The sequence below is a fragment of the Cheilinus undulatus genome, linkage group 23 (assembly GCF_018320785.1).
Source record: "Cheilinus undulatus linkage group 23, ASM1832078v1, whole genome shotgun sequence".
NCBI classification, from domain to species: Eukaryota; Metazoa; Chordata; class Actinopteri; order Labriformes; family Labridae; genus Cheilinus; species Cheilinus undulatus.
The window spans coordinates 14,770,098-14,786,963 of NC_054887.1; the positions used below are offsets into that span (position 1 = coordinate 14,770,098).

At 40.4% G+C, this 16,866-nt stretch overlaps 1 protein-coding gene across 1 annotated transcript in view; it reads right to left on the bottom strand.

Annotated features, from left to right (window-relative positions):
* Window positions 1-6,587: 6,587 nt before the first annotated feature.
* The window catches only part of slc41a2b (solute carrier family 41 member 2b), a 71,728-nt gene continuing 61,449 nt past the window's right edge, over window positions 6,588-16,866 (bottom strand). Inside the window, exon 11 of the mRNA XM_041780740.1 lies at window positions 6,588-9,750. Within this exon, the coding sequence (XP_041636674.1) occupies window positions 9,565-9,750 (186 nt within the window). The 3' untranslated portion in view covers window positions 6,588-9,564. The remainder of the gene's footprint in view (window positions 9,751-16,866) is intronic.

Sequence of the window (16,866 nt, forward strand, 5' to 3'; positions counted from 1 at the left end):
AGCCATCTTAAAACAACATTCCCATAACTTTTCCACCTTAAAATAGTAGTTTCAAAGTCAATCTAACAGCCCAATAACCTTCAACAGAGAGCTTTAGTTGCCTGCTTCCAGGACGATATAAAATTGGCAGCAGGGTACAGTTCTTTCACTAGAAGTACCTACAAATCAACAGCTCTGGTTCACACAACCAGCCTTCAACTAAAAAGAAGCCAGTTAGCCCCGTCTTGTGTACAGCTGTTTGGGTCTTTGTTGTATCGTCTATGAAGACCTACTTAAACCCACCATGAGCTCAGCACTAAGCAACAATTTACAAATGTACAGTGGCAAGAAAAACCCTCCCTTTAGCAGGGAGAGGCATCAAGCAGACTTGTGGTAAACAGCAATCTGCTGAAAAGCCTCAAGAAAAGCCAAGCCTAAAATCAGTCCATGCCCCCCAGTCTTTGGAATGGGGACAAATCAGGCCCAGAAGTGGGGCTAAAATCATCTTCACCAGCCTAAGTGTGGATCCTTACAAACCTATCTAAACTGGCATGTAAGGAATAAAAGAGATCTTGTTAACACATAAACGAGCAAGCACATACGCCAGGTGCAAACAGAAGACTTATTTTCTATTTCTTTGTATGCTTGGGGTCATTGTCTGAAAGGAAAATAAATCTTTTCCAAAGCCGTGTTTCTCTGGAATAAGATTGTCTGACAGAATTTTCCTATATTTTGCCGCATTCATTACAAGCCTTTCATGGCTGGCTGCTGAGAAGCATCCCCACAGGATGATGCCGCCACCACCATACTTCACACTGGAGATGGTGTGTTTGTGGAAATGTGAAGTGTTTGGTGTCTGTCAAACACAGCATCTTCTCTGATTGCCAGAAAAAAAAAACATTTTGGGGCTGTCTTCCAACTGTCTTCCACTTGACCATTGAGTCTTCTATGTGCCATTTGGTCATAGTTTATAAGGATGGCCTGATCAAGGTATATACTTTTCAATAACCTGTCCTCTGAGTTGGATGGAGTGTTCTTTTGTCTTCATGGTGTAATGGTAGCAAGGGTATACTGACTACTGTTTTACAGTCTTTATGCTTCAATCACTTAAGCCACATTTACAGCACTTGGGGATCCCCATTTTTGGTTGCTGTAATCTGTAATAATAGGCACATAGGTTTTAAATAAAAGCTAATCATTGCTCAAACTTAGGATGCACCATGTCTTTGCTAACCTCCAACTTTAAATCTACACTTTCTTGTCTCATAGATGTTTGTGTTGTGTCAAGAAGTGTTAGTTGAAGGGGTTTAAAAGCAGTGACACTTTGCAGATGTGATGATGCATCAGCACTGACATGTTTTCCTTTGACCCAGTCATAGTCGGATGGAGGCTGAAGGACACGTTCTCTCTGTTTCCTCCGGAGTGGAGTGATGACGTTAGATCAGAGTTAACTCTCTCTCTCAGCCTGAAGTGTGTCCTCGCTCTGTGTCCCTCTCCGGTGACGGGTAATTAGTTCGTCTGGAGCGCTCACGGGTGTCACACATGCAGCTGTGAATCTCCCCGTGGAGTTAAAGCTGTCACACTCCTCCTGCTGGGTCTGTTTGGGTTTGGTGCCAAATGAGATTGATAACAGCCTAAATAAAGACGAATCGACCGGCGTTTCACTCCGAGAACTCGGAGCACCCACTTTGGGCTGAGTCATCCGTCCTCGGTAACAGTGCTATCGATCTTCACTTGTCCAAAGTACAGTTACTGTCAGAGTAAAAGACAGAGGACGCCGTGAGGGGGGGGCGAGGTCATGGTGTCACATCCAGGCCGCCTTCCAGCTGTCTCTGCTTTTTCTAAGAAATGACATTTAAGAGAGCATGATGCTGTCTGGGTGAGTAACATCACTTTGAAGAAGACAGAGAACAAAGCAGAACAACATGAGAACTCGATGAATCCAACAGGAAGAATTTCAGAAAATGTTCTTTCTCTCTAACTTCTGTTTGGGAACACAGAAGCTTAGTTAGTCATTACTCAGTCAACAAATGTGACTAAAGACAAATCAGTATCACTCTTTAATAATTTAATTTAGCTCTCACTGTATGCTTCGGGTCTTAAGGCCTTTGCACACCGAGTTTGTTTTTGTCGTCTAAATTTTGAGCATGTTAAAAATAAAATCTCTCATGTTGTTCTAGTTATTTTTGCACACTGACATCAAAAATTTTGTCCGCCATGGTTAGTTTTATACGAATCTTTGCTTCAGTTCAAGTCATTTTGAAGGGGAATTGATGATTTAAATCAGCACCTGCTGCTTCCTTCTCTCAGCCTTACTTGCTCGCTCCCCCTCCCTTATCTCTCTATCTCTCTCTTGCACCAAAACCTCTCTTTAAACACTGTTATATGCCTGTGTATTATGTGGATATCAAGCATGGAAATATAACAGATAAATGCATACGTTTGTACTCACAGCCACCTAACTAAGACTGACTCAAAAGTTGCTCTCCATGTCTTTAACTCTGCACAGCTGTGACATACGAGCCTGTGCCGGATGGAGCTCTCTGTCAGGATGGATGGATCCAGAGGGATTTTATAGGGGTGACAGAGCCACAGGCTCATTCACACTGCCCTTTAACGTTGCAGTGTGAAACAATTTGCCACATTCTATGATCCGTAAATACCAATAAAATGCAACGGACCCAGTGTGCAAGGTTTGATTGTGTGATTCCTTATCCGAAAAATCGCATCCTAAAATGATGGGGCTCAGGGACTTTACTCTTCTTTTTACCCTCTACCTTTACAAGCCTTCCAGGGCCAGCTGCTTAGAAGCATCCCTACAGCATGATGCTGCCACCATCACTGGGATGGTATGCCCATCAAATGTAACGTCTAGTCTGATGACCAAAATGCACCTGTTTGGTCTCATCAGAACTAAAGAACTTTCTTCCATTTCACCATGGATTCTCCCACAAGTCTTTTGGTGAAATCTGGTCAAGATTAACCAGCAACAGTTGTTGTATGAAGAGTCTCTCCCATCTCAAATGCTGAAAGTTGTAACTCTTCCAGAGTAGTCATAGGTGTCTTGGTGGCCCCTTTTTTCGTCTCTTTGTAAAACCGGCCCCATCTAGGCAGGTTTGCACATGTGCTTTCAAATAACTCTTTCTGTGACAGTTCTTTTGTCTTCATGGTGTAATGGTAGCAAGGAACACGGAGTAACCAGTGACTAGACCTTCCAGATGCAGGTGTTTTATTACTAGAATCAGATTCAATCACATCAAAGAGGTGGGGTTTTTTTGGTATTTGTTTTGTCAAAAAAAGCCAAAATTATATTGACCTTGGTGGATTTATAAAATCAATAAAAGGGTTAAAAATCAAAGGGGGTGAATAATCATTATACGGACCATGTGACCTCATATGCACTGTTAGTTTTCATTACATGAGACTGTATGTTCTTAGTGTTTCCCCCTTACCTTTCCTCTTTTTTACTCTACGGTCAGCTTTCTTCTTTCTTTGTGAAACTACTCAAAAATCTCTGAGGGCGGAGCATCAACGGGCCCCGAGTCTCTGCAGAAACCTGTTTCCAATTATGTTACAGGTATGAAACATCTATTGTTTTCCTGAGCACCCAGGGAGCTGCTGGGGGATTCACGAGCACGCTGCAAGACTCCTCAGCACCCCCCCGATGTCTGCAGGCTCCACATTAACATGCTGCTAATAACCTCGAGGGTGGCCGTATGACTGACGGAGGAGGGCGAGGGGGGTCAGGTTTCACAGCCCCTCTGGTCCCGTCTGGGTCACCGCGGAGAGCGAAAGAAACTTCACAGCTCGATTTATCAGCCCTGCTCCGTCGACCTTGTTAAAAATGAGCCGTCTAGAGTCTAGACGCTAACAGAGGTGCGTTGTTAAACACAACACGTGCACACACAACGGGTAAAATCTATTAATCATAGCTTCAGTCTTTAATAATAAAACAGAGCAGCGTTTGAATGCCTGCCATTCATTTCTTTGATAATGAGTATTTTAAGGAGTCCTGCTGTTGTTATTCGATACAAACCTCCCAATGCCTCAAAAGACCTTCATCTGAAGAACACTACTGATTTTCTCCGCCAGTAAGACAGTCCATAAGCATGAATAATCTATACCAACTGCCTTTAGCTTTGATCACTAGAGGAAAGAAAATCCATTTGACGAAGTTGTGATTGTGAATGTTTCTCACCAAAGAGCATGCATCTGTGTTACAACCCTGGACTGTAAATGAAGACCGACCGTGCATCTTCTGATCGTGTTTATGCCTCCTCTGATTGAGATGAAGACACACCTAGTAATGTCCAACTTTGAAGTCTTATTTCCACACTGCCATGCCAGCTGAGTGGTACAGTAAGAGGCACCTTTATCAGCTCTGTTTCCTTATCAGCGGCACAGAATCGATTGTGAGGAGACTTCAGAGGGGAACTTTGATGTTCAGCGGTGTGACAGCTCTGCAGAGACTCCTCACACTCACAAATGAGCCAACCTATCAGTGTTCATCTAAAAAGGCAGCTGTCCTGCTAATAATCCATCGGAATGACAGAACTGAATAAGACACAAAGGGCTGTTTAGGATGATCAGGAGTACTAGGGGTCATGAGTCCAGCTCCCTGCTGTCAATCCTTTTTTAAGTCAATTTCCAGAAGGAACACTGACATCTTCATAGATTTTAGCACTAAGCCTCAGGGCCTGTGTCCATAGCCACCATATTTTGCACTGGCAGTACCCACAACCAAAGGGTTTTGTCAGGGTCTGCATGCTTAGATGGACCTAAAGAGTTGCTGAGAAAAGAAGACATGCAGAGACATTAAGAGTGACATAATGATGTCGATCTCTGGCCAGCTTCATCCAGTGAAAATGCAAACTGGTTCCCTTGATGGTTTCTGGATTAAACCAACTGCGAAGCAGCTCCAGCTCTAGCCCGGGAACGCTTCTAGAACTGGCTTGGTGTAAACGTATGGGACGTGGTGATTGCTAAACTGGTATAAGTAGCATCAAAAGCAATATGGCTGACATGAAATGGCTTTTTGCAACACTAGCATTACTGTTTAACACATGCCCTATGTTTTAGGACACACACAAGGCAAACCAATGTCTCTGATGGCTCAAACTACCAGTCATAAATTGGTGCTGGCAGTCTCACAAAAAGCGAAATTGGTATAAGTAGCATCAAAAGCAATATGGCTGACATGAAATGGCTTTTTGCAACACTAGCATTACTGTTTAACACATGCCCTATGTTTTAGGACACACACAAGGCAAACCAATGTCTCTGATGGCTCAAACTACCAGTCATAAATTGGTGCTGGCAGTCTCACAAAAAGCAAAATTGGCATCACCTGTGTGCAGCAAATGTGTCTCAAGTGACTGCGTAACACCTGTGTTTGGAAAGTCCAGTCACTGGTTAATCAGTATTCCTGGCAACCATTACACAATAAAGTCAAATGAACTCTCCAAGCAACTCAGAGAAAAGGCTATTGAAAAGTATAAGTCAGGGGATGGATACAAAAAAAATTCCAAGGTGCTGAACATCCCTGGAGTTCAGTTCAATTCAACATTAAGGAATGGCACATGTGTAAATCTGACAAAAGTTCCCCAGAAGGCATGTGGTCAAGTTTGATCTGGTGAGACTAGATGGTGCTTTTAGGCCATCAGACAAGATGCTATTTTTGGTGGACACCAGCACTGAACATAACCACAAACACATCATTTCCACTGTGAAACACAGTGATGGAAGCATCATGCTGTAGGGATGCTTCTTTGAAGCTGGCCCTGGAAGGCTTGTAAAAAAAATGGTCAAAAAAGTCCAATCATATTGGCCATGATTGATTCATACAATCAATAAAAGGGTAAAACATCCAAGGGGGTGAATACTTTTAAAAGGCACAGGGTTTGGGAGGCAGACACTCCCTACCTTTAAGTAGAGTTTAGTATCAGAGGTTTTTTAAGGGGGAGAGGGGAGTTGAACATCTTAATATGCATTTCAATGTGCAATTCCTTTAAATTTTGTAATACCACGATATAAGACAGCATTCGCAGATAAAATAGTCAGAGAACTGCTGAAGTAATTTTACTTGAAAATAAACTACCTCTACTAGTTTGCATGAGAAGACAGAGTAGATGTATAATATTTCATCTTGCAGCCTTTGTTTGTTCTTCCTGGTGAAATCACTACGCTAACACCCTATGGCAGCATTTCCAGGGAAAAACAGCCTTCTGTTTGTAGGGAAGTGGGCGTACGTGTGACATCTGTGCAGAAAAAACATGTTTCTCTAAACGCCAGGGTCAAGAAACAAAGATGAGCAGCGCCTGACTCTGTTGTCATGGAGACCATCCGAAGAGGATGTGGATAAAATCTAAGGGCTCATTCTGGGCAAACAGAGGGAAATGAAGATTTTTTACTGTTCATTTCAATCACATCTGGGTTTTTTTTCCTCCCTGGCTCGATATCTGAGGCTTCATCTGCTGCATTCAGACCTCGTGTGGTGGCTGTCTCTTCCTTTCAGAGCTGTAATGACTGCCGCCGCACGCCCATGTGGATAAGAGGACGGCTTCTGTCAGCCAGACCCTTCAACAAAAATAACCCAAAATGAGACGCGCTCAAAAAGAAAAGACATTTATTTAGATGTTTATGGCCCAAATGAGCCGGAAAATCAAATAAAGAGAATCAAACCAAGATGAAGTGTATCCACTTTGAGTCCTCCTCATTCTGACAGCTCAGGCCGTCATTAAAACAGTGGATATCTCTCTTTTGGATGAAACTCTTCAAAAATACAATAATAGTCATCATAGAAGAGAGAGTGAGTACAAAAGAAATCATTGCACAGTATTACATACAATGCTGTGGAGAGAAAAGTTGCATTCATGGCATTAGAGAGAAGAATACCTTGTTAACAATCTCAAGAGGCACATATCGGAGTTTTAGAGAGCCACAGGCTGCATTCACAAGCACACGACATGATGCTGAATTATCAGATTAAGAAGGTTTTATTTTAATTCTAAGTGAGATGATTTCCCCCCAGAGTCAGAGGGGTTCATTTATTAACCGGGGTGCTTAAAGTGGATCGATCTATTAATCCGTGTTCACTGATGATGATATTAGCCTGACAGGAGCAGACAATTGCACGGTGGGGAAATGAACACTCCCAATTAATTGTGTGCAAGTGTGTAAATAATACGCAGGCATGCACTGTGATTAACGTGCAAACATCCCACACAGCCAACCTCCCACTGAAGACAACAAATAAAGAAACAAAAAGAGGGAATGAAGAAATGGAAAACATACGCTTAGTTTGCATGAGTGTCAGCTGAAGTGCTGTCAGAAGATAAAAAAAGGCTACAACTGAAAAGAGAATTAGCTACAGTGATAAAAAATCAAGTAAATGTCTGTGGTTTGGTTGATCTGATGCAATAGAATTCACTAAACCCTGCTGCTGCTTCTATTCACTTTGGAATATATTAGTTATTTTTACAGTGGTGTTTTTTTTGTTGTTGTTTTTTTCTTTCATTTTTCAAGTTGATTTTTCAACTATGAGAGGAAAAATGCAGCTGAGGAGTCATGAGCTGGCTCATGAAGCTACATTTAGTCACATGAATTTGATTGCTTTTTACTTTTTTGAAGGGATATTGGATTCCTGTCGACAACCAATATGCCGATATTTAAAAATACTTTTTAGTCGATACCAATATCTATAGTTCAGACTAATTGCTAATAAAGGTAATTGCTGGAGTCACCTGGTCAAGGCGCAGTAGGACATTTTAACTGTTGAAGGTGTGTTTTAATCCATATTTCACTTGCCTTTAGTCCTGGACAATTAAAAGAAGCGGACTGTGACTTTGTCTCTCTCAAAGCAGCCACAGTTCAATCCCTCCTGTCCTGTTGGTTAGCGTCATGATGCTAAAGTTTCTGAACTGATGTCTGCAAATAGGGATATCATGCCGATAATACTGTGCATTCCTGCTTATCGATTTAGTATTTTCGATGTGATTCGTTTCTCACAAAGTCAAAAGAAATAGTGGCACACACACTAAGCAGTCATACTGTGCTGAAGCATGTTTGAACCCCAAAGTCCAGTTTGTTTGACCAGTGTGAGTGCTCCTTACTGGGCTCAATCATGGTACACTTCCTTGGCCCTGACATGGATGGAAAAGGCATGCTTCTTCAAGGTATATTTCTGTAGCTGTAGTATCAAAACAAGTTTCCATTTCTTTTTTATTTTTAGTCGTATCAAATTGAAGTTTATAATCTTAATATCATGACAACCCTCCATAAAACAGTCACAGCATTGGGTTTAGTGAACAGTCAGTGTGCTACAACTGGGCCAAAACCTGGTGGGGTTTGAAATTCAACTACTTTGATTTAGAGATGCCCTGATTGATACAATACTGATCATTATCAGCTTATTTTACTTGAAAATACGTGTATATGTGTGTAATCCAGTTGTCCTTACTGTAGGATACTTGTTGCATTGCTCCTTGGGAGTTTTTTGTACTGCTCTGTTAAAAAGAGGAAGTAAAGAATGTTGAATGAATATGAATGTTCTTTGTGCTCCTTTAATCAGGCTATGCTGCCACCTGTAGGAGGCCCCTGTACATTACAAAGCAAAGTAGACTGACCGCTATATCAAAACACTAAATGTGATCGGTTATGGCTGATCTCACCTATAGATGATCGGAATCAGCAGCAAAAAAACATGACTGGGGCATCTCTGCCTCAATTTATCTGCTTTCACTGGGTTAAATAATGAAATAAACTAGATTGCACCAAATGTTTGGGTTGGAAAACCCTGGTCTGAAATTGTGACAGAATGCTGGTTAGGTAAAGGAAATGAAAAACTTTTCAACGTGTTAAAGGAAACAGACACACAAAACAAGCTAACATCCATGCACCGTTGTTTAAACTAAGCCGGGATGGTCCAGCCTTATCATTGCAGAGGAAAGAAATACTGAAATCTAAGTTTGGACACTTAAAAAACTTAAAAAACAAGTAAACACAGAATGAATTATTGACTTCTCGTACCATTAATACAAATGAAAGTCATTCCCTTTAAACTCTGAGATGTTAACATGGCAGTTCAACATGTGATTTAAGAGTTGAGTTTTATTTTTTGCCACCACCTTTCAACCTTCTGGTTAGACTCACTAATACAAAACAGAAATACATAAGACTGGTAACAAACTCTGTGATATGTGGGGTGGTAAATCCCCAAAATATCTGCCTCCCAAGGATATCTTATTTTGAGTAGAAGACCTCCGACCATAGTAGACCACCTTGCAAACAGCATCAAGGTTCCCTCAGCTGCCCCCCTCAGCAGGAGCAGCGTTTGACTACGAAGTGCTTTGGTGCAAACTATGCAGATCAGAATCTGAGAACAGTCTGAATTTATGGAGTATAATGTGAGTAAAAAAAAGCCAGGAGCAGAAAATAGTTTTTAAACCATCCTGTGGTTTGAGTGAAATGAAGCAGAGGAATGTGCTGGCCAGCGACAGAGAGCACCCACATTCCCCACAATGCTTCAGGGCGTGAGAAGCCGGATGGCAAGCAGCGGCGTTCCCTCCACCACAGACGCCTTTGTGTTCAGTCGCCCACGTCGCTGTCCTGGTCTCCTATGACCCAAAGGAAGTGGAAACTGAGCGCCAGCAGGGCGGTGCCTAACAGGTCACCCAGAGCAGTCAGGTAAGGAATGGAGAAACTGTCCGGGTCTTTGCCACTCCGCCACATGGAGTGAACCATCCAGTCTGCGATACACAACAGCAGCAACACCTGGAAGTGAGAAAAAGGTAGGTTAGATTTAGGAAAATACAGAAGGATTTATAAATTCATGGGTACTGGTGGAAAGTCACTTATTTTAGAAAAAAAAAATGCCAGAATGCCTTAGTTGGAAATGAAGCTGGACCCAGTTTATAAATCCAAAAGCCAATTTTTCTTTGTTGGTTCAAAATTAGCCAAAGATAGGAAAACTGGTCCAAGTAAACTTTACGAGAATATGAGATTGCATAGGTCTAAGTGTTTAATCTGCTCGATACAAGCCAGCCAAACATAAAACATTTCAAGCCAACTACAGTCTTCATGATTTACATCTTCTCTTGGAAAGTAAAAAAGTTTTCGTCTAGTGTTATTAGTTTCACAATTTGGGAACTGGGGATCACCTGAGTGAAGTGAATGTAGCTGAAGTGATTGTAGTATAAAGACACCTGTCAATATTCCTGGCTACCATTACACTATGAAGACAAAAGAACACTGCAAGCAACTCAAGAGAAAGGGCTATTGAAAGGAATGAGTCAGCAAATGGATAAAAAAAAACAATTTTCAATATCAATTGAGTGCCCGTGCAAGAAGGAGAGTGGTTAGAGAGTCCATAATCAAGAAATGGAAGCAATATTGTACATGTGTAAATCTGCCTGGATCAGGCTGTCCTCATAATCTGAGTGAGCAAGAAGGAGACTAGTAAGAGAGGCCATCAAGACACCTATGACTTCTCTGAAGGAGTTCCAAGCTTCAGCAGCTGAGATGGGAGAGGCTATGCATACAAAAACTGTTGCCAGGGTTCTTCACCAGTCAAGCTTTATGGGAGAGTGGTGAAGAGAAAGCCACTGCTGAAGAAAACTCATCAATACTTGACTAGAGCTTGCCAAAAGGCCTGTGGGAGACTCCATGGTCAAGTCGAAGAAAGTCCCTTTGGTCTTATGAAGCCAAAATGGTGCTTTTATGTCATCAGGTAAAATGCTTTGTTTGGCGGACACTGAGTTCATCACCACAAACACACCATCCCCACTGTGAGGCATGGTGGTGGCAGCATCATGTTGTGGGGATGCTTCTCAGCAGCCAGCCCTGGATCATGATTGATTTATAGAATCAATAAAACGGTAACACTTTTTAGAGGCATGGTCACTCCATCTCTACCATTACCCCAACCACTGTAATTAGGTGGCCCCACTAGACACTTTTAGGTCACGGAGATGTGCTTCTCAGCTCTATCCAGCTCTGCCAAGCTCTGTTGCTTACTTCTTGTTTTAAATTGCATGCATACACCTCAGTCGTGCCAGATTTGACCTGAGAGTTGAACAGCACATAAGCTCAGCATAGCAGAAGTTGCTTTATTATTGACATTTGAATATTACCATACGCTCGAGGCATAATGTGCACCACGTTCATGCCAAAAGTAAAGCCTAGCATGAATCTGTTCGTATCAATGTACAAGCTGACTTCAACTAAAATAAAAGGATGTTCATTTGAAGTCAACTGACAAAGAAAGTTAAAGAATGTTTTGAAAATAGTTTGAATATGATGATAAGGCTGTTCCCCATCTCCAATCTTATTATTCATTTTCCATTTTTCTTCATTTACTTGAGTCTGGTAGAAGAACACTTTTCTATGTTTCATGGCAATAACAAAGAATGATGCTGCTGAAGAAGGCAGGTTAAGAAGTCAGTGTGAGGTGTATTTATAAAGAAAGAATAGAAAGATGGAAAAAGAAGGGCTGGTGTTATCGAGTCTGAGAGGAAATAAGTGCTTCAAAATGCCGAGCAGAATGGCATAAACACTTTAACTGTAGTGGGAACAGAGAGCAGAGGAGTAATGGACGGAGCAGCAGACCGAGAGACGAGTTAAGAGAGTGTTATTCATAATTCAAGTTTCCACGCATGGAGGGAACGCTGCTGAGAGAAAAAGAGAAGTCTATTAAAAGATAAGGATGAGTCTATAATTTAAGGGGAAACGAGCTGTCTGGAGTTGGCAGCGCAAACATTATAAAAACAAGAAAAGTATTACAGTCATTAAAGACGCTGACATGCGCAGATTACAAGCAACGATGATATCGAGAGAACTGATGATGATAAAATATCACTTTCTGTGTTTGATACATGAATTCTGATAACCTGCTGACACCTCATTTTTCTTTTGAACATCAGAGTTTTTGTGATGGAATATGTAATCTAACTTTACAACATGGCTACCTGCTCTTCATCCAATAATGTTCAGTCATCTATGAGAGCAAAAACTACCAACTGTTAAACTCCACAACAGAAATGAGTCCAACAGTGTCTTTATCAATGTTGTACTCACTGAAAATGTGAAACAAACGCTAGAGGATTATATAACTCATAAACCATTCTTTAATTTTGGGAATAATTTATAAAAGTTTTGTAGTTGCACGATAAATCAAAAGAATACAAATGTAGACATGATTTTTTTTATCTCTTTTGGTGAAAGTAAAACAACAATTTCTTACTCAAAATAATCATATCAGTTAAAACATTTACAAAATATTTCTTTAAATAAATTATCTGTACTTTGTGCATAGTTTAGTGTTTCAGTTATAACTTTAATGCAGACTTCAAAGCGAAAAAAAGTCTTTTGTACCACGCATGCATGGGTAATATTTTTCTTGTGATGTCGTCTCTAAGAATATCTTCTGAACTTCTATTTCATCCGAGGGCAAAAGGATGTGGATCAGAATCATCTCAATATTGTTTTTTAGGGATGCTTGATACTGGATTTTTGCCGATTTCTGCCATATGCAGATACTTAGAAATTAATTCAAGCTGATGCTGATAGTGATGACTATACTGACATTTAAACACAGTTCTGACCTAAAACACACAATTTAACATTTAAGGGTAAACAAATCAACTAATTTCATTCTTTAAAACACTCTTTAATGAGCAAGGAATAAAGACTGTTAGAGGAAAAGACTTCAGCTGATGTAGGTCTGTTGGTCCAGCCTACTGCCCACTGCCATTGATTGCAATATCCTGCTCTGAGTTTCCCATCATGCCTTTGGGCAGAGTGCTTATATGTTTTACATGTGTTTAGTTGTGTTTGGATGTTTCCTGTTGAATTATTTTGGTCATGTTTTTGGTGGATTGTTGTTTTTGATAAGAAACACATTTTCACCATGAGGGAAGTTATCCACTGAGTTAAAGCTCCTGTCTGTGACTTTAGGTGCTTTTAACCCTCTGTGGTCGGCGCACATGTTGCCACGTTTTTCCAACATTTTCACTATGTTTTTATTATTATCTTTGTTATTTCACGTGGTAGAAATGCAATTGAAACACTTCTGTGAACAGGAGAATCTCATCTTTCACTTTCACCCTCACTTCCCATTCCGCGTGATTCACAGCCGGAGTTACAGGGCCAATAAGAGAGCAATGGGCACATGCTGTCACTTCTCACTGTGCTTCATTTGGTGAATCCTTTGTCTGTCAACTTGTACATACATAATTGGTGGACCCTTTGTCTGTCAACTTTCGCCAACCAACTGACACTCTGGAATCCCTAAGGCCCTCCCTCTCAGTTACTGCAGGAGATATAAGGCGAGAGACTGGAGCACAAGGAGAGAATTAGACCTCTTGATCGCCGATGATGGCAAAGCGAAGTTAAAGTCATTATTCAGCCTCATTTACCTCAAATTTGAGACATTTGGTGAAAACAGAATGACAGCATTGATACTCATTGAAACGATTTGGCAAAATTTCATTTCAGATATGATTCCTGCACTTATCTATTATTTATTCATATATTCCACTATTTTTGTGAACCCACAACTTTAATAAATGTATTTCTAGCATCAAAATAGTTCATCCACACGAGTGAAGGTGTGTTTTCACAAACATTTTCAGACACTGGATTTCAAAATTCAGCAATTGGGCTTTTACTGTGTTAATTTCAACTCTACAGGAGTTAAAGTAACACTGTCAATTTTGCTGTGTATTTTACTTTATTATAGAGGGGTGACTTAACCTGAACAACCTGGTTAGAGATCTATTCTCTACTCGTTCCAGCCAATAAGGAAAAATCATATTTTACTGTACAACTTTTCAGTTACTACTCATTACTCAAAGTAAACTTTAAGTAAACACTTTTTACTTTTCTACATTTCTAGACCTATACTTTTACTTTTACTTGTGTAAATTTTTAACCCAAGTAACTGCACATTTACTTGAGTTCAATGGTCATTTACAAAATTGAAGATGACTTTGAGGTCAAGTGATCTGGGCCCAGGTCCCCAATGTGAAACCACCCTTAGACATCTATTTATATTTTGCAGTTTTTTTAAACAAAACTTTCAGCCACACTCCTCTGTACTGTCTTGGTTGTGGGTATTCTGTTAGAGGCAGTCTGACCTAGAACCGTAAATATTCAACATTTGTGTTTACAATGCTGAAGTCATGAAGACAAATCTTACCTTCCAAAAGAAAGACATTGTAGCTCTATAAGTGTTTTTTTTAAGACTGATGATCACGTTAAACCAATACACGACAGCTGGCTGAATTTTTCAAAGCGCAACGAGAAGCCATGTCAAAATAATAATGTCCCAATAGTAACTGTACACAATTGAGAGTGACACAGCTCTGTATTTTATTTACAATCCCAATACTCAGAATTCGGAGATGCCCCTGTTTTTGGAATTGAAGGCTCTGATCCATTCTCTTCCCCAAAACTGTCACCAGAATCAATAATTTATGGTGCACAGCTTCCCATCAAGAGTGAATGTTTGTTTAGTTTCACCAACAAACAAACACAGGAAGGAAAAAGTTTCAGGCTGTTTGTTTTCAAGGATTAAGATGCATCCAATTTACACATTTAGAGAAAACAAATGAAAAATGAAAGAGACAAATATACCAGAGTGCTGATCCATGCAGCCTTTTTCTCCATTTCTGTATTCGCTTCTCTAATCACATCAGAGTGTCGAGGAAGGAGAGAGGAAATGTCTACAAGATGAAGCTGTTTGATCTCCTGAGATGGCCACATTTGTCTGCATCTGCCTGTGTATCAATTTCTCCAATTACAAACCACTTACACAGGTGGCAGACAGAAATATGCAGCTAAAAATGAGCTTCTGAGTAGTGTTCAGTTTTCTGTGAATGTTCGCAAAAGAAGGAGTTGATTGCAATTCCTCTGGTTCTTTCAAGAAAGCAGCTCTGGATGGCAGCCATGATCCAGTTCTATAAACTGGGGTTTTTTGCTTCATGTTATCATGAATCTTTCTTTTATGTGGTTACTTCAAACATAACAAGAATTTATTATGTTTTCAGAGTCATGCTGGAAAGAAAATTTTCACTTTACAAATAAGCATAGCTAAAATGTTGTATTTAATTGGTTTCCAATGGTTCTATGTTAAATGACTTAAGCTGACGTAGGTCTGTTGGTCCAAGCACATCAAAACATTTTGTACATGAACCAGTAGATGGACAGTAATGGCTGAATGTAATTTGAAATCTTTTGGAGAGGATCTGGCTGTAGACCTCTACAATGGGGCAGCCTAACCTAAAGAGGGTTAGGGTTAAGCACCTGGACCCTAAAGGTTAGAGTTAGGTTGATCGAATTAAAAATAACACCACAAAGTACGGAAAACCCAAAGGGTTAGGGGGTTAGGGTTAGGGTTAGGGACCCAAACCCTAAAGGTTAAGGTAAGGGGGATAAAATTATAAATAATGCACCACAAACTAAGGATAAACCCAAAGAGGGTTAGGGTTAGGCATCTGGACTCTAAAGGTCTGGTTTAGGGTTAGGGTTAGGTGGATGAAATTAAAAGTAACACAAAACAAAATAGGGAAAACCCGAAGATGGTAAGGGTTAGGCACCCAAACCCTAAAGGTTAGGATTAGGGTAAGGGGGATAAAAATAAAAATAACACACCAAAAACTAAGGAAAAACCCACATCACTTCCCGTCACATAGTTTAGGCTGTCCTACTGTAGAGGTCTGCAACAGATAAGCCCAAAATGCCCCACCATAGAGGTCTGCAGCCTGGCTTTTAACACACTCAAGAAACACTTAGAAACAGGATTTGCACCTGTGACCAGTGAACTGAGGACAGAGGCCTCTGTATGTGGGCACCAGCCGAGCTAAACCAGCAGCCTTGTAAATCATTATGCAATGACTAAAACACAATCCATTTTCAAGCTCTTCTCTGCTGTTCGCTCATTAACTTCTTTAGGCCTCCTCTAACTGTGTTAACATTTATTATAAAAGTATATTCATGGATAAACCTTGTGCTAACAGAAATCTTGAATCCTTTCTGAAAGAAAGCTCACTGTGTCACTTGACGTGGCTCGATTAGCTGCTGTAGAAAACTGCAGGTATTTATCATCTGGGCAAACATAATTGGATTTTGTTGTACTCTTGAAAATAACTGCTCAGTGGAGTGCTTGATTTGCAGACCATTACGAGCTGTTTCACATGGTCGATCCCACACTGAATGATAACCTACTGGAGTGCATGACTTGAATAAAATTACACTCCAGGATGACTTTATTATACACTGACTCAGGTGTTTTATTGTTGCAATTTCTGTGTAAAGTGGTTAAATTTAAACAGATGCAGAGTGCAGTATGCTGCTTCACACTTGGCCTAATGCATCCTCTCAGACATAAACTCAGAAGGTATGAATGCATAGACAGTCCTGACCTCATCCAATTACATAAATACATCATCCACCGGCCTCACACGGCCAATTATTTCTGTGACTCAGACACCAACAACTTCATTTTTAATTAGCGTAAATTCTGGTTTGTATGACACTTTTAATACCTATTTGTGCATCAAAAAGTTGGCTGTGTACTTTATACCGGTGCACTCAAAATATCAGTATAAAATGCTGACACACAAGCTTTCATGACTGCAAACAAGGCTGAAACCATAGCCCATTGCACATGACCTGACCCCTGATTTACTTCGCTGTGTCCATTTATATCCAGTACAGTGCCTTTACCTACACAAACACTGCTCTAACTGCTGTAGAATCAAAATTTGCACTACATGATAAACAAAGGTGTAACAATTTAAGTATGTGTGCTTAATTTTGTCCATTATTTACAAACTTTGGAAAAAAAAAAAAAAAAAAAAAACTAGGCAGGACAGAGAAAACTCAAAAGAA